Source organism: Thamnophis elegans, chromosome 8, assembly GCF_009769535.1.
Source record: "Thamnophis elegans isolate rThaEle1 chromosome 8, rThaEle1.pri, whole genome shotgun sequence".
NCBI lineage: Eukaryota > Metazoa > Chordata > Lepidosauria > Squamata > Colubridae > Thamnophis > Thamnophis elegans.
In genome coordinates, this window is record NC_045548.1 from 13,619,772 (window position 1) to 13,640,427 (window position 20,656).

The 20,656-nt window shown below is 39.9% G+C and overlaps 1 protein-coding gene across 2 annotated transcripts; it reads left to right on the forward strand.

The window, feature by feature from the left end:
• Window positions 1-593: 593 nt before the first annotated feature.
• Window positions 594-19,445, forward strand: MRS2 (magnesium transporter MRS2). 2 transcript variants are annotated; one of them, XR_004255918.1, is made up of 11 exons: window positions 594-842; window positions 4,803-4,876; window positions 5,990-6,026; window positions 6,266-6,378; window positions 7,501-7,674; window positions 10,045-10,175; window positions 11,081-11,197; window positions 13,092-13,244; window positions 14,564-14,681; window positions 15,506-15,576; window positions 18,578-18,666. XR_004255918.1 is itself a non-coding variant. In XM_032223400.1 (11 exons), exons 1-11 carry the CDS (start codon window positions 638-640, stop codon window positions 18,686-18,688), a joined length of 1,347 nt encoding a protein of 448 aa, XP_032079291.1. In that variant the 5' UTR covers window positions 594-637; the 3' UTR covers window positions 18,689-19,445. The 2 variants fall into 2 exon arrangements, 1 of the variants encoding a protein (XP_032079291.1); XM_032223400.1 differs by having other exon boundaries at window positions 15,463-15,576; window positions 18,578-19,445.
• The last annotated feature ends 1,211 nt before the right edge of the window (window positions 19,446-20,656 follow it).

Genomic DNA, 20,656 nt, shown 5'->3' on the forward strand with positions numbered 1-20,656 from the left:
TTCTTAAAAACTTCCCGTGTTGGAGCCTTCACAACTTCTGATTATTTGTTCTAACTTCAGGAAATTTCTCCTTAGTTCTAGGTTGCTTTTCTCCTTGATTAGCCTCCATCCATTGCTTCTTGTCCTGCCCTCAGGTGCTTTGGAGAATAGTTTGACTCTCTCTTTTCTTGTTAAGATTTCATTATGCATTCTCAGGTATCTCTTATTTCCAGTGCAAAAAGAAATTTCGAAAGATACCCTGTTTGGGTAGGTTAATAATTAGCAATCGCCAAGTCCACGTGGGGGAAAAAAAACTTTTGTTTTTCTTTCGTTTATTTTGAACGCCGCCCCCCCCCCCCCCATGAAATTCCGCTTAGCCTTAAGGCCTCAATGTATTCAATATCCAACATCGGGCCCTGCCTCAACTTTTATTACATGCACAAAGCACTGCGTTTATCTTGCGTTTGCGGTATTCCCGGTATGCTCCTAATTCGCACGCCCCCACTTCCCACTCCCGCCGCTCCGCCGCCGCCGCAAGTCGAAGCGAACGGGCTCCTCCTCCGGAGCGAACTCGGCTGCAACTCCACCCCTTCGACGTCGGTCGGTTAGCGGAAGCTGCGCGTTTTGAAGGCGCAAAGCCCTCGGAGCAGTGGCCGACATGGAGTGCGTCCGGCTTTTGAGGCAGCGGCTGCGGCCTGGCGTGCACTGTTTCTTTGGCAGGCGGCTTTGCTGCAGCTGCAGTCGCCGCTGCGGTCCGCTCCTGGGAGGGAGTCCGTGGCGCTTTCCAAGTGGGGCGCCGCTGGGGTGCGGATCCGAAAAATGCCGGTGGCGCAGAAGTGGCGGAGAGACCTTACTTTGCGCATGTAAGTCGTGTCCGCAGGCGTCTGCACTGCCTTTGTGGGAAATAAATCACACGGGTTTATTCTCTGGAGAAGAGGCACAGAGGGTTGCTGCCCATGTCCTGTGAACTCCAGCAGAAATCTCTGCACCCGGGTATGAATAATAATTGAACCATTGGGCATCCTGGTCGGAGATCCGCAAAGTGCTACGAAGTTCCCAGGAAAAGGTCTACAATTTTGCATCTTGAGGCGTTGGACTTTTCCACACAGACCAACTGACCTAAACTTAACCTGTACTCAGGTTAATACTCAATACTGAGTATTGTACAGGTAGTCTTCAACTTACAAACCCAACTAAGCCCTACATTTCTGTTGTTCAGTGGGACATTTGTTCAGTGAGTTTTGCTCCATTTTACAACCTTTCTTGCCTAAGTTGTTAAGTGAATCACTGAAGTCGCTAAGTTAGTAAACCGGTTGTTAAGTGAATCTGGCTTCCCCATTGACTTCGCTTGTCAAAAGGTTGCAAACCTTGGGACATAGCAACAATCATAAATGTGAACCAGTTGTCAAGCATCTGAATTTTGACCATGTAATCATGGGGCTGCTACAAAGAGTGTAACTGAAAAAATGATCATAAGTCACTTTTTTCAGTTCCGTTATAACTTTGAATGGTTACTAAATGAACTATTGTAAGTCAAACACTCCCTGTATTTTGAGCAGCTGAATGGATTTTCCAGTCCTTTCAGATTTGTTTGGAGTTTGGATCAATGGGGTTTGAATCCAGCCCTTCCAATCCTTGAGTGATGGTGTGTGGCATAATGTGATGAATGAAACTTAAGTGATGGGGTTTCAGCCATTGTTAAGATAAGTATGTTGAAAGTGTACAACAGTTCCTTTAGTGAACTGTTTAATGGGGCAAAATTCATTTAAGAACAGAAATGTTGGGCTCAATTGTGGTCAAAAGTCAAGGACTACCCGTATTTGGCTTAATTTGTAATTTAATGATAAACATTCTACTGGTTGCAAAATGTTGGCTGATATGGTGAAGCTAATCCCAACTACGTCTGCGGCTAGTATCTGGATGAACTTCATTAATGAACAGAGCAGAAAGCACCCAAACAGCTTGTTTTACCTTGACATATGAAGTGGCCATCAGGTCTCATAGTGCAGGCTCTTCCTTTTTTTTTTAACTACCTAAGGACATTCCATTGAGTATGCATCATTTTCAAGATATGTCCAGTGCCTTTTTTCCCCAACGTTGTTATTGGCCCTGCAGGAAGCATGGAAGATAGAGAAACATGTGTTTTTCCATTGCAGAGTTCATAACAGCCTGGATACAGAAGAACCAACAAGATAATTTCTACCTAATGCTGCTGCTCTACTCAGAATTTAACAAGAAAATGCATGTTGTATGTGTGTCCGACTGTTTCAAACTGAGAAGTTTCAGATTTTTTGTGTCTTGTATGCATTGCATAAAAGTACTTCTTTGGAATGCCTTTCTCATCCTGCCTAAATATTTTCCAAGAGATATATTGTAATCATAATTTACTATTAGTAGCACTCATATTTTGAGCATTCAGAACAAATTGTGCAAATTTTAGGAATTTATGATACTCCTGTAATAAAAATACGACCAATTGCTTTACAAAACCAAATAAATTAAGCAAGAACGGATGGTTACCAACAACATTCAAAGTCAGGGGTAGTCAACCTTTTTATACCTACCGCCCACTTTTGTATCTCTGTTAGTAGTAAAATTTTCTAACCGCCCACCAGTTCCACAGTAATGGTGATTTATAAAGTAGGGAAGTAACTTTATAAAATTTATAAAGCAGAGTTACAGCAAACCCCTACCGCCCACCATGAAAGCTGGAACGCCCAGTAGTGGGCGGTAGGGACCAGGTTGACTACCACTGTTCAAAGTAAATAGTTAAATGTTCCAATAGAAGAGATTAGATGTCACTTGGGATCTATGAAGATTCTCAGTCATACAGGTTGTGGTTGTCTCAAAGATGTTTTTGCACTTCAGACCTCAATCGCCTCCTGAAAAAGCATCTTACTCAGGCATGAACTGTGGTCTCCATTTCTGCTCTCTGAGCTTGGTAATGTACAGGTGATGGGATCTGTAATGTTGGGTAATGAATCATTTGCAAACAGCTAAGCTCAGAGAGTCATGTACTGTTCTAGTGTTAATTAAAAGTCAGGTTGAAACCTTTAGCATATAATTATTGCTGTAATAATAATATTTATTTAATAATAATAATATTTATATGCCACCCACTTTCCAGCAATTCTAGATAGTTTACAGTTAAAAACATTTAAGAACAAAGAGCAACACACAAAAACAACACAAAGGAAAAGAACAATGACAAAGAAAACAAATCAAGAGGCACACAAAAAAAAAGATGACAGAGACATTAGTCAGCATAGCCAAAGACCTGGGCAAAGAGCCAGGTCTTTGGTGGTCTTTGAAAGATTAGTAGAGAGCCATTTCGGGTGGAACTTCATTCCAGAGGGCAAGTGCTACTACAGAAATGTTTCCAGCGTCTAGACAGATGGCATTGTTTAATCAATGGAATGTGGAGTGCCCCAATCCTACCAGATCAAATTAGCTGTACAAAAACAGTGGGATATTATATAACTCCCACTGTTTCTTTACTTCTTAACTTTCAAGAATTCCAGTTAAGTCCAGAAGTTTACATGCAACCAAGTGGAGGCTCTATTTTGACCTTAAAACAAATGATCAAGATCAGGATAAAGAGTGGCAGGCAAAATACCATTTCTCTCCCCCCCTTTCTGAGATGAAATTTTGAATTAAAGTTGCCATCACAGGCTGAGTACTGCATTATTCACCTTTTTTCAGCATGCTTTATCATCAAAATTACACACGTACAGAAAATGCAAATCAAAAAGGGCTTTGCCCCAATTGTAGCTAGGCCCAGCAGAAGCATGTCTTTTGGGAAGGAAGGGGCTCTGTCTCCATCATCTCATTGCCAACCAAAGAACGAAACAAGCTTGTGTCATGGACTTAAAATAATGTCCCCCACCCAAATACCATGTTTTGGCATTATCTTAGGAAAAACTAAGATATGTAAAATCTAGAGTTTATCAGAACATTACCTTGGAGGGAAGTAAGGCTTTACAGCAATTAGAACAGGACAGTAGAGTCAAGATTCGGATTGACCAGGGACCTCATGCCAGTTCATTTTAATGCCAAGTTAAAGATGAGTGAGCTCTTCGGCTTTTAATGCAGAAAGGCTTATCATCCATGTTCAGTAGAAATTATGTGTCTGTGTATAAATTATGATGATTTCTCAAATCATTCCTTTGGCTTAAAGCATTACAAATTCGCTGTAATATAAGGAGCTCATTTTCTTACCTTGCCTCAATCACCGGATAGTTCGAGGGCAATTTTGAAGATACATACCTTGAAGAGAAGGAGACCTTTCCACACACAATTATTTCTTGCTCTCTGCTGTCTCCTTGAGTAATTCATTACAAATCACCAAACTCTTTTACTTTCTGAGAGCACCCTAATCTAATTTGTCATCAAGATCTGTTAAAAGTTTTGATCAGTAACAGATTTGTAAGCTAAGGGTGCTAATATTATACAATTGCTGATTGTGCCAAAAATATATTATCTGTATTCTGTGACATAACCTGGCCAATCTTGCCTGGGTTTAGGAGCTATGTAGGGTGGGCCTGGTTAGTGCTTGGATGGGAGCTATTCAGGGATGTAGCCTAAACTTAGAATTTGAAATTATAAGACCATGCCCATCACTTCTATCTTGTTGCCAATAAAACTATGCTTTGTGTCTGTAATGTAACCAGGAATTGAGCTGGGGGGGGGGATTACCTTTTATTCTATAACATCTTTTCTCAAGGTGGATAGTATTTATTACTGAACAACTTTCCTGCTGATTCTTCACATTAACTGTTCTATATTAATAGCGTTTCTCCTCTGCTTCTCTCTATTCACTTTAGATGCTCTTTCTCAGCACTACAACACAGAGGTGACTCAAGCTACTTTAGCTAGTGTGGCACCAGTGTTTTCAGTGGTAAGTATTCCTCTGCAAGGCTATGATGTAGAAAGCATAGATGAAGGATGACTCATGCTACACAGAAGGGGTGGGGGGAATCGACTGCAAGAATAGAGATGGAAAGTGACAGATGAAATGCAGGGTTCATTTACAACATTGGGTTGCAGGGGTTCCACCAAAAAACGGCGAAGCCCTTATCCGTGCCGACATAAGTGCGGAGGCAAATCCGTGCCGTCCGAAGCGCTAAGAAAAACACGACCCTACCGCGATGACATAACCGCGGAGGGCAAATCCGCGCCTTCCGAAGCCTAAACCTAACCCTAAAGCAAACCCTAAAGCAAACCCCTAAACCTAATCCTAACCCTTACCTTAATTTAAATCGGCTTTCTGCCTCCGCGCTGTTTTAAAGCGCCCTTCTGTCGCCGTGCTGTTGTCGCGGCGGTGATGACACGCGGTGATGACATCGCGGCTTTAGCGACGTGGTTTTATCACCGCTATTTTGACGAGCGCGGTTTTGTCGTGCCACGGGTTGCAGGCAGGGTAGAAAAGAAATAAGAAATAAAATATTGTAAAAATTGGAAGAGCTAAAAATAATTCATCTGGCATTGGGCCAGATAGGAGAAAGTATGTTTGAATCAATTGTCAATAAATGAATTGAGAGACAGATCTAAACACACTTTTTTTTCCTAGTCATGACATTCTAGGTAATCTCTAGGATTATGGGAGCTGAAGTCCAATCCTTCCAGAGACATTTTGAGGTCTCATCATTTTAGAATTAAACTGCGATAAAACTTTCACACAATTGACTTATTCTCATACTGTTAACCATTATGCTAGTTTCTGTTTGAACGTCTTAGTTTATAAAATAATGTCCACATCTACCATTCTAACCCATAGCAGAAAACAGTGTTTTTCAAAGCACTCTTCATTATGTGAATTGTAAAATTCATTTTATTTATTCATTTTACAAATATTGCCCTATTTTTAAATATATAAAATTCAGTAGAAATCTATCTTAATTATACGTGATACTTATGAATAGTGGAAATACTACCCATATTAAATAGGACAAATCTTATTTAATTTCAGAAAGTGCTGTTGTTTAAAATTTTTCTGTTTCCTTCTTTTTAGATGAAATTTGATAAAGAAGGCAATGTTACCTCCTATGGTATGTAGAATTCTTTTATTTACGAATTCAAGAATAATATTTTACAGTCATGTTAGAATTTTTAAATAGATAATTGCAACATTAATAGTTTTGGGCAGTTTATTATCAATTGTTAATACTTTCTGTTAAACTTCAGATAATTATTGTATTTGTTGAAGTGATAACTTTGAGAAATAATTTGCTTGCCTCAAGTGGTCTACGTTTTCATTTCATATTTCCATACTTTCTTTTTGGGGCAGAAAGAAAGAAAACAGAATTGTTTCAAGAACTAAGTCTTCAAGCACGAGATCTACGGTTTCAACATCAAGTAAATATAACACCCAGGAACAACAAAATCATTATGAGAATGGAGGTAAGAAAAATATATGAAAACAGCTTTTAGCTATTTAGAAAACTTCTGAAATTTTTACACAAGGCAAATTGAAGTAATATTTATTTTCCTTTATTTTCTGATAAGTAAAATATCGTTCACCTCCTCCTTCTCCCCAAAGTTTTCCAAAAGACCTTGCATATAATCAGTAAAAGGAGTTTCTGCCTTTTGGTTTGTGCAGTATCAGAGTTTCAGAAAAGATTGGCATGGGAGATGAGGTGAGGTGAAACTTCTTAAAGTTGAATTGTACCACTTAAAATGGCAAAACATGATGGAAATGGGAGAGAAAGAGCACAATAGAGATGAGCCGATACAAAAGCTCCAGATTGTATCAAAAAGACGTAGCCTCGTATTTTTATTTTATCAAGGAGCCTGGTAGAAAATTTTGAGAAGTCTTTTATCGCCTAATCTACTTCAGAGAGTATATGATAGGACCAGGATGATGAACCTATAGTATGTGGACCACACGTTGTACACAGAGCCCTCTCTGCAGGCACACCGTGCCCTCCCGCCAGCCAGCTGGTCTTCGGGTCTCTGCTGCTCATGCGCCGGGGGGGGGGGGAGGACACGTGGAGGGGCAGTCGCATTGCATTTTAGACCCTTGTGTTTTGGTGTCCAGGTTGGTGCAGGAAACCTTCCAGGCCCAAAACTGCGGGGCGGTGTTGCATGCACATTGCATGTGATAGGAAAACTCGGGGGGGGGGGGGAGAGATGGAATCAGTACAATAAAAAAGAGCAACTAAGATTGAACGAGCAAAACTCACAAAAAGTAGAGGCAAAAAAATAAAAATAGTTTGAAGTTCAGGACTGTGGCAATAAAGAAAAAACACAAGTCATATAATGCACCACCAATGAAACAGCCCAGAATTTTACACCTATTTGCTTTGGTGGAATCCCCTTGAAATCCGCGAGTTTGAGAAATCGCACATAGTCAAGAAATCCTAATTGATTTTTTAAAAAGTATTTTTCATCTTATAACTAACGACCCAAAGGATATGTTAGGAAGGTCTGTTTGGGGATGTAGTTAGACGGTATTAGTGTAACAACTGAAGAAAGCATAACAAGTATTAAGTGTTGGCTAATTTTCTTCTCTGCTTCTTTTAGTTTTTGAAGGCTGTGATAACACCAGAGTATCTTCTAATCCTAGACTATCGCAATACAAATCTGGAAAAGTGGCTGTTCCAAGACCTGGCATCTCAGCTAGCTGGGGAAGGTCAACTAGTTACATATTCTTTGCCTTTTGAATTCAGAGCTATAGAAGCAATGCTGCAATATTGGGTAAGCATACTCATGCTGTGTGGAGAGTAATTGTTGTGATCTTTCCAGTGGTGGGATTCAGCCAGTTTGCACCTATTCGGGAGAACCGGTTGGTAACTTTCTAAGCAGTTCGGAGAACCGGTTGTTGGAAGAAAACTCATTTTGTTTTTTTCCACTTTACAGGGCTAATCCTGTAAGGAAGGCAGGAAGGAAACATTCTGGTGTTGTTTCCAGCCTAGTCTTTATTCCCTTGCTTACAGAAACTGCCTTTCTGGTTAACCCTTATTACATTGTAACAGCTAAGGCAAAGTGCCCATTGACCTGAATGACATTGACTTGGCCACGCCCACATGATCACATGCCCACCGAGCCCCGCCTACCCAGCTGGTCATTAGGGCAGAGAACTGGTTGGTAAATTATTTGAATCCCACCACTGGATCTTTCCCAACTGGAACCCTCTAGACATGGTGAACTCCAAATTCCCAAGAGATCTGAGAATTTTAAGTCCAACATATAGGGAGTACATTGGGTCGACAACATTATAATCATTTGTTGAAGGAGATAGATAAACATAGATATTCCTCGACTTACGACCACAGTTGAACCCAGTTTCAATTGCTAAGCAAGATAGTTGTTAAGTGCAGTTGTTAAGTTGGTTGTTAAATAAATCTGGCTTCCCCATTGATTTTGCTTCTCAGAAAGTTATAAAAGGTGATCACATAACCCCAAGACAACCATCATAAATATGAGTCAGTTGCCAAGCATCCAAATTTTGAATTCGTGACCACAGGGATGCTGCAATGGTCGTAAATGTGAAAAACAGTCATAAGTCAATTTTTTCAACACTTACAACTTCAAATGGTCACTAAATGAATAGTTATAACTTGAGGACTACTTGTATGAGATGACTAAAAGGCAGTCATTTCCTTTAGGTTACTTTAAATGGCCATCCTTATTAATTTATTCTGTACTTAAAAAATGTTTTTCCAAGCTAGTTTCCTGCCAACTTCTGTAATTACCGTATTTTTCAGAGCATAAGACGCACCAGAGTATAAGACGCACCAAGGTTTTGAAGAGACAATTTTTTTTAAAAAGTAAGTAGGTAGAGGGATAGAGAGGGAAAGAGAGATAAATACAGGAGGTAGATAGGGAGAAAGAGAGAGAGAGTAGTTAGGTAGGTAGGTAGATAAAGAGAGTGGGGGAGAGAGAAATACAGGAGGGAGGGAGGGAGGGAGATTGGTAGGTGGAGGGATAGAGAGAGAGAGGGAGAGAAATACAGTAGATAGGTAGGGAAAGAGAGAGAGTAGGTAGGTAAGTAGGTAGATGGAGAGAGAGAGAGGAAATACAGTAGGTAGGGAGAGACGGTAGGTAGGTAGATGTTTCCAGGTCTATTTATCCATGTGCTGGAGAAGGAAATCGCTGACAATCTGCAGCACCTAAGACTTTGTTTCTGCTGGCACAGCACTTGATCAATGTAATTCTCATCAATCATTTAAAGTGCTTTCCAAAAGGGTGGGGACTTTTTGCACTCTGCAAACCTCCCCAAAACGGGTCCATTTTTTTTAAAGGCCATTTTCGCAAAAATGGGCCCGCTTTTTGTCCAAAAAATTGCATGCAAAGCCTTATGGCGGCTTATACAGTGCGGCTGGCGGCGGGGGGGGGGCAACAAACAGCCCATTTGATGCTCATTTCTACCCTCCCCAGCCCCCAGGAGCTTTCTGAAAGCCTCCATAAGGGTATGCATGGTCATTTTGGTGAAGGAGGCGGGGCTTCAGGAGGCAAAAAAATGCTGTATTTGATGTATAAAACGCACCCAGATTTTCAGCCTCTTTTTTGAGGAAAAAAAAGGTGCATCTTATACTCTGAAAAATATGGTAATGTAAAGCAAAAAAAAAAAAGATAATCAAGGGAAATTGAGATCCCTGCAAGGAAAGTGAAAAGGGCTGACCTGACCACAAGTGAAGATACTCTGGGTTTTATTTTATTTTTAATCGCTTATTTTATGCAGTGTAATAACTGGCAGGTATCAGAAGCAGTTTTGAATGCAAATATTTACTTTGAAATATATATACACAAATATACATTTATTCACACACACATACCGCAGTTATTGCATACATATCCAATATAATATCATAATAATATTAAATTCCCTATTTAAATCAGTAGCAATGAGAAATAATAAAAGACTCACCATCCATCACCATATAATGATAAGGTTGGTATAGGTTTATTTCCAGTGGAAGGGTGTTCTGCATATATTTCAGCCTGCATTACCAACTTTGCTATAAGTTCGAGATTATATGTCTGTTTTGCTGGACAAAATGACTTTTTAGAAGGCATTCTAAAAGAATTATTTTAATTCTTATGAAGGATCATGTTGTTATCTAGATCAGCTACCTGAGTGGCAAACTTAGCCATCTGCAGCCTCAGATTCTTGAAACTCTGAATGCTTTAGTGGATCCTAAGCTTTTGTCCCTGGATAGGAGTAAAGTCCACATCTTACTGCAAAATGGAAAGAGGTAAGCAAGTCTATCTTCACTCTGTTCAATTACCTTGTTCATGTAAGTTCCAGTAAGCCATTTTCTTGAATTATATAACAGTTACACTACTTATTACAACAAATTGCTTAAATCAAATATTAGGCAGGGGGTAAAAGCACTGTAGATTGTTATCTTGAATGCCGAATTGATTTGTTCAGTTGTACTTGATGCAGTTAATATCTTTTTTGATTTAACAGTTTAACATCACATGGTTGTGGAAATAAGACAATATAAATTATTACTGAAACAGATGAATTGTTTGAGCCTGATATAAAAATAAACTACTTAAATTTCTGCTTTAATTTTTATATTACAAATCTATTAGCATGACAAAGAGAAATGTTTTGCTGCCTCTGAAAACTAAAAATTAACAATAGCAGAAAATCAGATAATAGTCATCTTAAATAGAGCAATTTTAAAATGCTGCATTAATGTAATATAAAAATATTAATCTAATAGTTGTATAGCTATTATCGCTTAATCTTTTCTGCTACATTAGAGTGGTAACCAGATTCTTACAAGTCCCAGCTGACCTGTGAAGGCAAAGATGGTCTTTTGGGTAGCAACTTCATTACATATTAAATGAAAGATATTTTTGTATTTGTTAAACCAGATGACATATTCTTATTTCAGTGGCTTCATATAACACGAAGCTGCTGTAAATATTTATGAATAGTGAGCATTCCTTTAAGCATAAACGATCCACATTATTGCTCAGCTGTGAAGAGATTTCAAGAATGACTTGCACTTTGGATTTTGACTTGACCCAGAAAGAAGTCTTAACAGTAAGCTCATGTGTACAAACAGATCTTCAAAGAAATATTGGGTTAATTGGAGAAACATGGTATGTTTTGTGATAAGTTTTGTATGCTTTTATTTTTCAGTTTGTCTGAATTAGAAACTGACCTTAAAGTTTTCAAAGAGACGATATTGGAAATCCTAGATGACAAAGAAGTCATGGAAGAACTGTGTTTGACTAAATGGACAGATCCAGAAGTATTGTAAGTATAAGTTGTAAAAGAGTGTTTCACTTCAAAGATTTTGAGATGGAGGAAGCATAAGTTCCTTATTTTTTTAAACTGGTCAGGTTTCCAAATGTCTTAATTTTCCACTGCACATCAAATGCTATTTTATCAGAAACCATTTGACCATTGCCTGACAATTACTTTGCTACTAGTTAATGACTTGTGACCTTAAAAAATACGTAGTTTCTGTAAAATAGAAAGGCTGACAAATGCATTTCATTGGGCTCTTTTCAAAATCTGTTTGATTATCCACTTAACAATAGAATTCTGTCACATGCTGTATTTCAGTCAAAATTAGGGTTGATTGCATTATTTGCATATTTAACTGATTTTCTTGAGTACAAATGGAATATAAATAAAAAGCAGAATCCTGAATACCGTTCAGATAATTCACACAGGACTAGAAAAGCAGTTCTGTTGAGTTTTGGCTCCCTCAGTTTGCTAAAGTAAGATCACTGCTAATAAATTCTTCCACTGAAATCAAAATGGCCAGGCCAATTCCATTGGAAAAAAATGAGATCCAGCAGATAACTTGCAATGGAGAAAACTTCTAGGGCTTAAAGATTAATTCCAGGACTTTAAACACTGCACCAGGAAGCCGGTTAGAAACCAGTTCAGAGCCCACAGTACTGGTGTAATGAGCTCCCACCAATGAATATAGCAGTAGACTTATATACCGCTTCATAGGCCTTTCAGGCCTCTCTAAGCGGTTTACAGAGAGTCAGCATATTGCCCCCAACAATCTGGGTCCTCAGAATATCAGTGAGCACATGAATTGTTGTGATCTGGATCAGCTGCAGACTTCAAACAATCTTCAAAGGCAATCCCATGCAGAATATGATGTAGTAGTCTTAAATTGGGTTGATAAGGATATGAGTCATTGTAACGAAACATAATGCTTCCATAGCCATTAAAACCATCATTCTCATATAAAAACTATAATTTTACAGAAAAATCTTGGGTGTTTTACCATCCATTAAAAAATATCATTAACTTATCAATTTGTTTAAAACATATAAATGGAATTAACACAACAAATACTAGCAAAAAGTGTTTAAACTATGAAGTTATATTCATTTCATACATTCTTCTCCACAAAGTCATTTTCATCTTTCTCTTAATACCCTCTTTTATTTGAGCTGTATAATGTGAAATAATCACTTGTACATAACAGGATTTTCTCAAGGTCAAAGTATTGTTTTGCCTCATTGTAGCTACCTTATCACCACTACACAGGACATTAAATTTATTCAATATAGTACTGCATATCCACAACATTTACCACATTATTGTACCATTATGCTTCTTATTAAATATATGTTTATCCATTTATCTTCTTTGTTTTCTGGGTAAGGGTAATTTATAATCATTAAAAAGGCCCAAGGTAAGTTTGGTTACAAGCTTGTATTCCACATGAATTATTAATAAGGCCATTCTAGTTTGAAGATCTCACTTTAAAAATATTTTGAAATATAAAATCCACAGAATAAGAACAGAATATGATCTGTTCGGTAAACAAGTTAATCAGGAGTTAATCATAAGTTCTAGATATCTGTACAATAAGTACATAGTGTTTCATCATCTGGATAGAAAAACATTTTTTCTGCCGTAAATGAAAGCCCCAATTGGGATATGCATGACATGAGATGACAGTGTTGCTGATCCAATATAAGTCTAAAGATTCTTCTTAATTGCTATATACTCTGAACACTACATTCATAGTAGATGTCATTCAAGTGATAGTGATCTTCAGATTTTTAATACTGCTAGAAAGAACTGGATAAAAAGTGAATTTTCATTTACTGTTTTATTGCCATATACTATCACTATAGCTTCTGTTTGCAATGTGTCTTATGTTTATTGTTCACAGTGAGGCAAGTCTTTCTGGAATTGACCATGTGGAGGAGATGGAACTCCTGTTGGAAAATTACTACAGGCAGGCAGAAGATCTAATGAATGAAACCCGGGAACTTAAAATACTGATTGATGATTCTGAAAGTATCATCTTTATCAACTTAGACAGGTTAGCTGTGTGGAACATATTGTTAAAATTTAACATGTTTTAAAATTGACATTTAGATTAAAAAGGGTTTTGTTTATAAAGCTTTTTCTCAGAATGAAATGAATAAATTTGTTTTGTGTTCCTATAAATTATTTCATTATTTTAATAAATTATATTGCTATGAACATTCCATTATCAGTGCTTAACTTGACAAAGCCTGCTTTTGGTTTTGATGAATTGTTTTTTTGAATTAAGCTAATGGTTCTAAAGATGGACTAGTAGATTTCTGTCAATAATGAAATCAACCTAACTGTAAGCTTTTCTGGCTACATAAACCTTTGAAACGTAGAAAACATCGTAGGCAAGTTAACGAGCATGTATGTCAGTTTGCCATTAGCATTGTACCCATCTGCCATTTTTGTACATGTTTTAAAAAGTCAGCACCCAAATTTCCACAAATGAAGCTTGTGTTAATCAGGTCTTCACACATATCTTAAACAGGTTGCACAGCCGTTCCATTAATTCAGTGCACTCTGGCCACCTCTGACACACAAACACAGAGCAGAACTTCTCCATCTTCTTTCCCGGACCCTTCCCACTCTCTCAGCCTTCCGAAAGGCCACAAAAACCTGGCTATTCCGGCAGGCCTGGGACTGTTGACCTCATAAATGAGGTCCAGCCCCACCTAGATTGAGTGTATGATGTGTTGCTTTTTAATCTGTTTTTCTCTTTCCTTTTTTAACTTTTTATCTTTTTAGTCTTGTATTTTGTAAGCCACCCGGAGTCCTTCGGGATTGGGCGGCATATAAATTCATTAAATTTACAATTTAATTTAAATTTCTCCTGCCACAGAGGAGGTGTGCCTGCTGTGGAAGCTGCTGAACCTTTATTGCCCTCTGTGAGGTCTCGGGGAGGAACAGCAGCTTCTTTGGTAGGCTCACCTCTTCAGCAGTGGGAAGAAGGTCAGCTGAAGATAACAGGGACAGCAGAATGCAGGGTTGCCAAAAAGGCCTTCTTGGATAGTGTTTTTCAAACTTGGTAGTTTTAAGATATGTGGACTGATGACTTCTGGGAGTTGAAGTCTTAAAGGTGCTAAGCCTGAAAAACTCTGTTCTACAGCAACAGCAGAATTAAATGGACGGTACCATAGGTTGAGCTAAACTGTGTAACTGGTAGTAGCTAGTGGTATATTTGAAGGAAAAAAACCAGTTGTAAACTGAGCTGTTACTCCTAGAAGCAAGTACAAAAGAGCATCACTAAAGTTGTTTACATCTCTGCAGCAAATGTTAACGGTCAATTTAATCCTTCAATTTAACAGAGTTATATTTTATCTTTTTAAGCCACCGTAATGTTATGATGAGGTTGAACTTGCAGCTGACCATGGGTACTTTTTCAATCTCGCTTTTCGGATTGATAGGAGTAGCATTTGGTATGAATTTGGAATCATCATTTGAAGAGGTGAGGAACAATACTGAAAACAACATTTCTAGATACGTTTGTAAAATATTCCAGTAAAACCACAAAGGCTGCTTTTAATTGCATTGTTGCATTAACTGGCTATTAGAACTTGACAATAGAATATTTGTTGTTTAATAAATATCATGAGAGCATTGTTTCGGACTATTTATGCTCAAGCTATTTAGGGGTTTTTATGGGTTGAATAGCAGCCGAACTTGGTTTCATGTCAGACTCAGAGGTGGGTTTCTGCTGGATCGCCCCGGATTGGGCGAACAGGTAGTGATGGTGGCGGGAGGCTCTGCCAGCTCGCCCGGACGCAGAAGCGTCACGTGAGTACGCCAGCGCGCACGAGCAAACCGGTAGTAAAATAAATTGAAACCCACCACTGGTCAGGTTACATCAAAAGTCTGGCAATTCAACTTGGTGAAAGCTGCACTAATGATCATAACCATATCTGAATAAAAGCTTTCTTCTTTAGCCAGCCCTCTTTAAAGGGCAGAAAAAGTTTCTGCAATGGAGTAAATGGAGCGGGGGGAGAAGAAGCTTAAAGCCATTGTCTTTGTTTAATGAACTCCAATGGGAAGGAAAGGATCCAGTGTATATGCCGGGGATCTCTTCACTTTCCATGTCATTCCCATGGGACTGATGTATTAAATGCTATTCCTGGATAAATAAATCTGATATCCTCAGTTAAGAGTCATTTTAAAAAATGCAGTAAGATTTAAAAACTAACGAAGGGTTTGAGGTGGGAATCATTCATTGTGTACTCTTACCATATTAGAACCATGGAATGTTCTGGCTGGTGACAGGAATTATGTTCCTAGGCAGTGGCTTAATTTGGCGGCGCCTGCTGACATTTCTTGGGAGGCATCTAGAACCATCAATGCTTCCACCAGTAAGTATGCTTTCACTATTACGACATTAAGCTACCTCATTTCTCCCCAACATTTTAGCTTAATTCTCATATGCAGGTATATCGGGAATAAAACCATCAACAAAACTCAGCTTGAATCATGAGTATCGTATAATATTTTTCTAATATTTGATCAGATTCTTGTCTTCCTGTAACTTCAGGGTGTTATTCCTTGTTCTGCATTCTGGGATTTCAGAGGACAGCCGTGATCTGGTTTTTTTGTGTTGACCTGGAAAGAGAACCATTTTTCTGTATCTGTTGTATGGAATTGAATTGAATTTATTTCATTTATATGCCGCCCTTTTCCCCGAAGGGGACTCAGGGCGGCTCACAATCCAAGTCAAGGGAAGGGGTACAAATAGAGAATAAAAAAGACGAACAAAACAATACACAATTTAAAAGCACACAACAACCATACCATTCGAGGGAGGGGGCAAAAGCTCTTTAGCCCCAGGCCTGTCGGAATAGCCAGGTTTTAAGGGCTTTGCGGAAGGCCTGGAGGGTGGTGAGGGTTCAAATCTCCACGGGGAGCTCGTTCCAGAGGGCCGGAGCAGCCACAGAGAAGGCCCTCCTCCAGGTGGTCGCCAGTCGGCATTGGCCAGTGGATGGAATTTGGAGGAGGCCTAATCTGTGGGATCTAATCGGTCTATTGGAGGTAATTGGCAGCAGGCGGTCTCTCAAGTACCCAGGTCCAATACCATGAAGGGCTTTATAAGTGACGACTAGCGCCTTGAAGCGTATCCGAAGACCAATAGGCAGCCAGTGCAGCTCGCGGAGGATAGGTGTAACGTGGGTGAACCGAGGTGCACCCACGATCGCTCGCGCGGCTGCATTCTGGATAAGCTGAAGTCTCCGAATGCTCTTCAAGGGCTGCCCTATGTAGAGGCTTACTTTGCCATGTATCTTGCTGGAGTATTTGATTTTTAAGTACATGAGATCCAATGTTCTGTAATGGCTAAGATTTTGGACTAGTACCAAGGAGACCCAGATTCAAATCCACCCTTAGCATGAAAGCCCTTTGGGTGATTTTGGCCTGGTCACTCTCTGCCACAGCTTCACCTGTCTCACAGGGTTGTTATGGGGGGGAGGGGGAATGAGAGGAGGGAATACACTATCTGAGTTACTGAATAAAAGATGGGATATCAATAAAACAAACAGAAGAATGAATTATTGTTTATGTCTAGTTCTCTCCTCTGTATTTAGTCCAAATGATGTAATCTATAAGCTTTATTCAGATCCTTATTTCTATTGCTTAGCTTTTTGTTCTTGGTAATGCTTGCAAACATATTGATGATTTAAAATTATTTTGTATATGAGTATTCTTTACAGTATGGCTTTCCTACTGTGTCTACCTTAATTGTGTCTTCCAGCTGCGATTACAGCACCATATACTCTCATGAGACAACGCATCCCAATTTCAGGCAGAATTCTTAATAACAGCCAGAATAAACATATGCTTTCTGGCAGACTTTTGAAGAGCGGCTCCAATTTTAAAGAGTCAGATATAGTCCTTTAAGAGCTTATTTTGCTTAACAATGGTTATACACAGCTTAGCAGAGATGCACACAATTGACAAACCTCCATTTGATTCTGAGAGCATATTTTAGGTATACATAGTTGTTGACTGCAAAGGGATGTGGTGGCTCAGTGGCTAAGACGCTGAACTTGTTGATCGGAAAAGTTGGCGGTTCGAATCCCTAGTGTCGCGTATCAGAGTGAGCTCCCATTACTTGTCCCAGCTTCTGCCAACCTAGCAGTGCGAAAGCATGTAAAAAATGCAAGTAGAAAAATAGGGACCACCTTTGGTGGGAAGGGAACAGCATTCCATGCACCTTCGGCGTTTAGTCATGCTGGCCATATGACCATGGAGACATCTTCGGATAGCACTGGCTCTTTGGCTTTGAAACGGAGATGAGCACCACTCCCTAGAATCAGGAACGACTAGCACATATATGCGAGGGGAACCTAGTTGTTGACTAAGGAACAAGCCAGATTTTCCCTTTGCACCTTAATTGGATAGGACTTCACTCTTTCCAAGGATACTATATTTAATGCTTGACATATTTTAATAAAATAGTTATATGCTGCCAATGTTCATAAGCAGAAGTACAGTATAGATCAGGAGTGTCCACCTTGACAACTTTAAGATCTCTGGACTTCAACTCCCAGAATGGAAAATTCTGGGAGTTGAAATCCATTAAGTCTTAAAATTGCCACAAAAAGAGCAACACTGATAAGGGGACTTGGAGGCTAAAACACATAAAGATCAGTTGCAGGAACTGGGTATGTCTAATTTAATGAAAAGAGGGACTAGGGATGACATGATAGCAGTTTCCCAATATCTCAGGGGCTGTCACAAAGAAGAGGGAGTCAAGCTATTCTCCTAAGCACCTGAGGGTAGGACAAGAGTAATGGATAGAAACTAATCAAGGAGAGAAGCAACTTAGAACTAAGGAGAAATTTCCTGACAGTTAGAACAATTAATCAGAGGGACAACTTGCCTCCAGAAGTTGTAAAAGCTGGAAGTTTTTAAGAAGATGTTGGATAACCATTTGTCTGACGTGGTGTAGGGTTTCCTGCCTAAGCAGGGGATTGGATTAGAAGACCTCCAAGGTCCCTTCCAAATGTGTTGTTCTATATTCTTGCCAAGGTTGGACACCCCTGGTATCAGTGGTGGGTTTCAAAAATTTTTGGAACCTCTTCTGTAGGTGTGGCCTGCTTTCCGGGTCCACTGGTGGAACCTCTTCTAACCAGTTCGGTAGAGTTGACGAACCGGTTCTACCGAATAGGTGCGAACTGGTAGGAACCCACCTCTGCCTGGTATACATAATGAATCAGTCTATTCTACATATGAGGTTGAAAGAGTAAGTGTGGCTGTGCAAGTTAACTAGTGCAAGCAACCTTCCTTTTGCTTACTTAAGCACACCACTAATTTCCCCACCAGTTTTCACAATCTTCATTCTGTTATCTTTTCTTTCTTCAGATGCCGGGTTTATTGAAAAAAACACAGTCAGCCAATGGAAAAGTAGAGTTTAAGAATGTTTTCAAAACCGAATCCTTTGAGTCAAGCAGAAGTACAATGACCAGCCAATGACATGAATACTCCAGGATAACTTGAACTCGAGACTTTCATCCTGGATTTACTTTTTCAAAAAAAAAATGTAGCAGCCTCTACCATTTGACTGTGTTATATCCCGAAAATACGAAGTTAAAAATCTTCAGTTATGGAGAGAAGAGTTTTGAATACCACAATAGAAAATTTAAATCGTGTACATGTTAAAGCCATCCCCTTTTTTCCTCTAACTAATGCTTTCTGTGGGAATTCTGATAAAATTATGATACTTTTGCCAATGTAAGAAAACCGTGTCTACCCTAATAATAGTTTCACACATATTCTTCATAGGTAGAGTTCATAGAAGGCAAAAGTGTTATCTGAATTATTTCTAAAGAGTGAGATATATTTATGTAAAAATAGTGTTATCTCTGATAACAAATTCTCTTTTGAAAATAATACACCATAATGTTAATTTCATGTTGTATTGTTTAAATTAAGTATTTTGTAAAGATACTGTTTTATTGCTATCTCTTCAGTTATTGGATTCTGAAAGGTAAAAAGCTTATTTTATTCAATTTTATATTCCTGTCATAATTACCAAAAATAAAGTTACTAGTACTGTTTTAGGAGAAAGCTCCCCCTTTTTAAGGAAGCTTCATTTGTTTCTGAAGCTTGTGGAGCTCATGAGAGAAGTTTTACTTGCTTGCAGAAGGTTGCCGTGAGGCGTGGCACGACAAAACCGCGAAGCCCTTATCCGCGGAGACATAAGCGCGTCGCTAAAGCCGCGACGTCATCACCGCCGCGACAACAGCGCGGCAACAGAAGGGCGCTTTAAAACGGCGCCGCGGCAGAAAGCCGATTTCCATTAAGGTAAGGGTTAGGATTAGGTTTAGGGGTTTGTTTTAGGGTTAGGTTTAGGGTTAGGTTTAGGGTTAGGTTTAGGGTACTGAGTGCTTGGGAATGCGCGGATTTGCCCTCCGCGATTATGTCATCGCGGTAGGGTCGCGTTTTTCCTTAGCGCTTTGAACGGCGCGAATTAGTCTTCGCCCTTATGTCTCCGCGGATAAGGGCTTCGCGGATTTGTGGTGGAACCGCCGTGAGGCAGGCAGCCTTTGTCAGAGGGCCTCACATCAGCTGGGCTCTTCTGCAAAAACTGATAGGTAATTTGGGTGCTTGCTGAGCACTGGAGCTGGAAGAGGAGCAGGCCGAGTCCTGCAAGTCCCTTGGGTGGCCAAATGGGAAGTAGGCCTTGGCTTACAGGCTGCAATTGCCCTATCACTTCTACAGACCATCTTCAGGCTCCTCTGCATAGCTGAATAGCCACTTGGAAGCAGGCCAATGCCTGCAGAATATTCCAAGGGGCAGGCCCTTGGGTGGCTGGATGGGAAGTAGGCCTCAGCCTAGAGCAAGAACGTGGGCAATTAATTTTCCCAAAGAACATGAGAAATGGACTCTTGAGGAGGGGTGTTGCTGCAACCCTCACCACCACGACCCTGCCACTGCCCCAACACCACCGCCACATTGGCACCTTTTCCCCAAAGTGGGGCAGATGGGTTGTAAAATGCCCATGTCTGCCAGAGTCTGGTGTGCAAGTCACCTTTGCTGACCAGTGTTAGGTTCCCTTGCGTGGCTGAATAAGCCAGCTTGGAAGCATGTAATGGGCTATGGGAATATTGAGGCGAAGGGAGCAGAGCACCAAGTGCCTCAGGGATGGGGGATGCCTGGGAGGCCTGTGGCAGGTGGCCTTGGGTCTACGTTAGGCCACCAAGTGCTTTCCAGATTCCTGAGGCACCCCATGCTCCTCTTAAAGCCCTGCACATTCATTTAATGATTGCATTGGGGAGAGCAGGAATTGAGTTCATGAAGTGAAACACTCAATGGCTGTCATGCCATGCCACCATGATGGGCAGGTTCCATTATGGTCAGTCTAGAGCAGTGGTAGTCAACCTGGTCGCTACCGCCCACTAGTGGGCGTTCCAGCTTTCATGGTGGGCGGTAGGGGTTTGC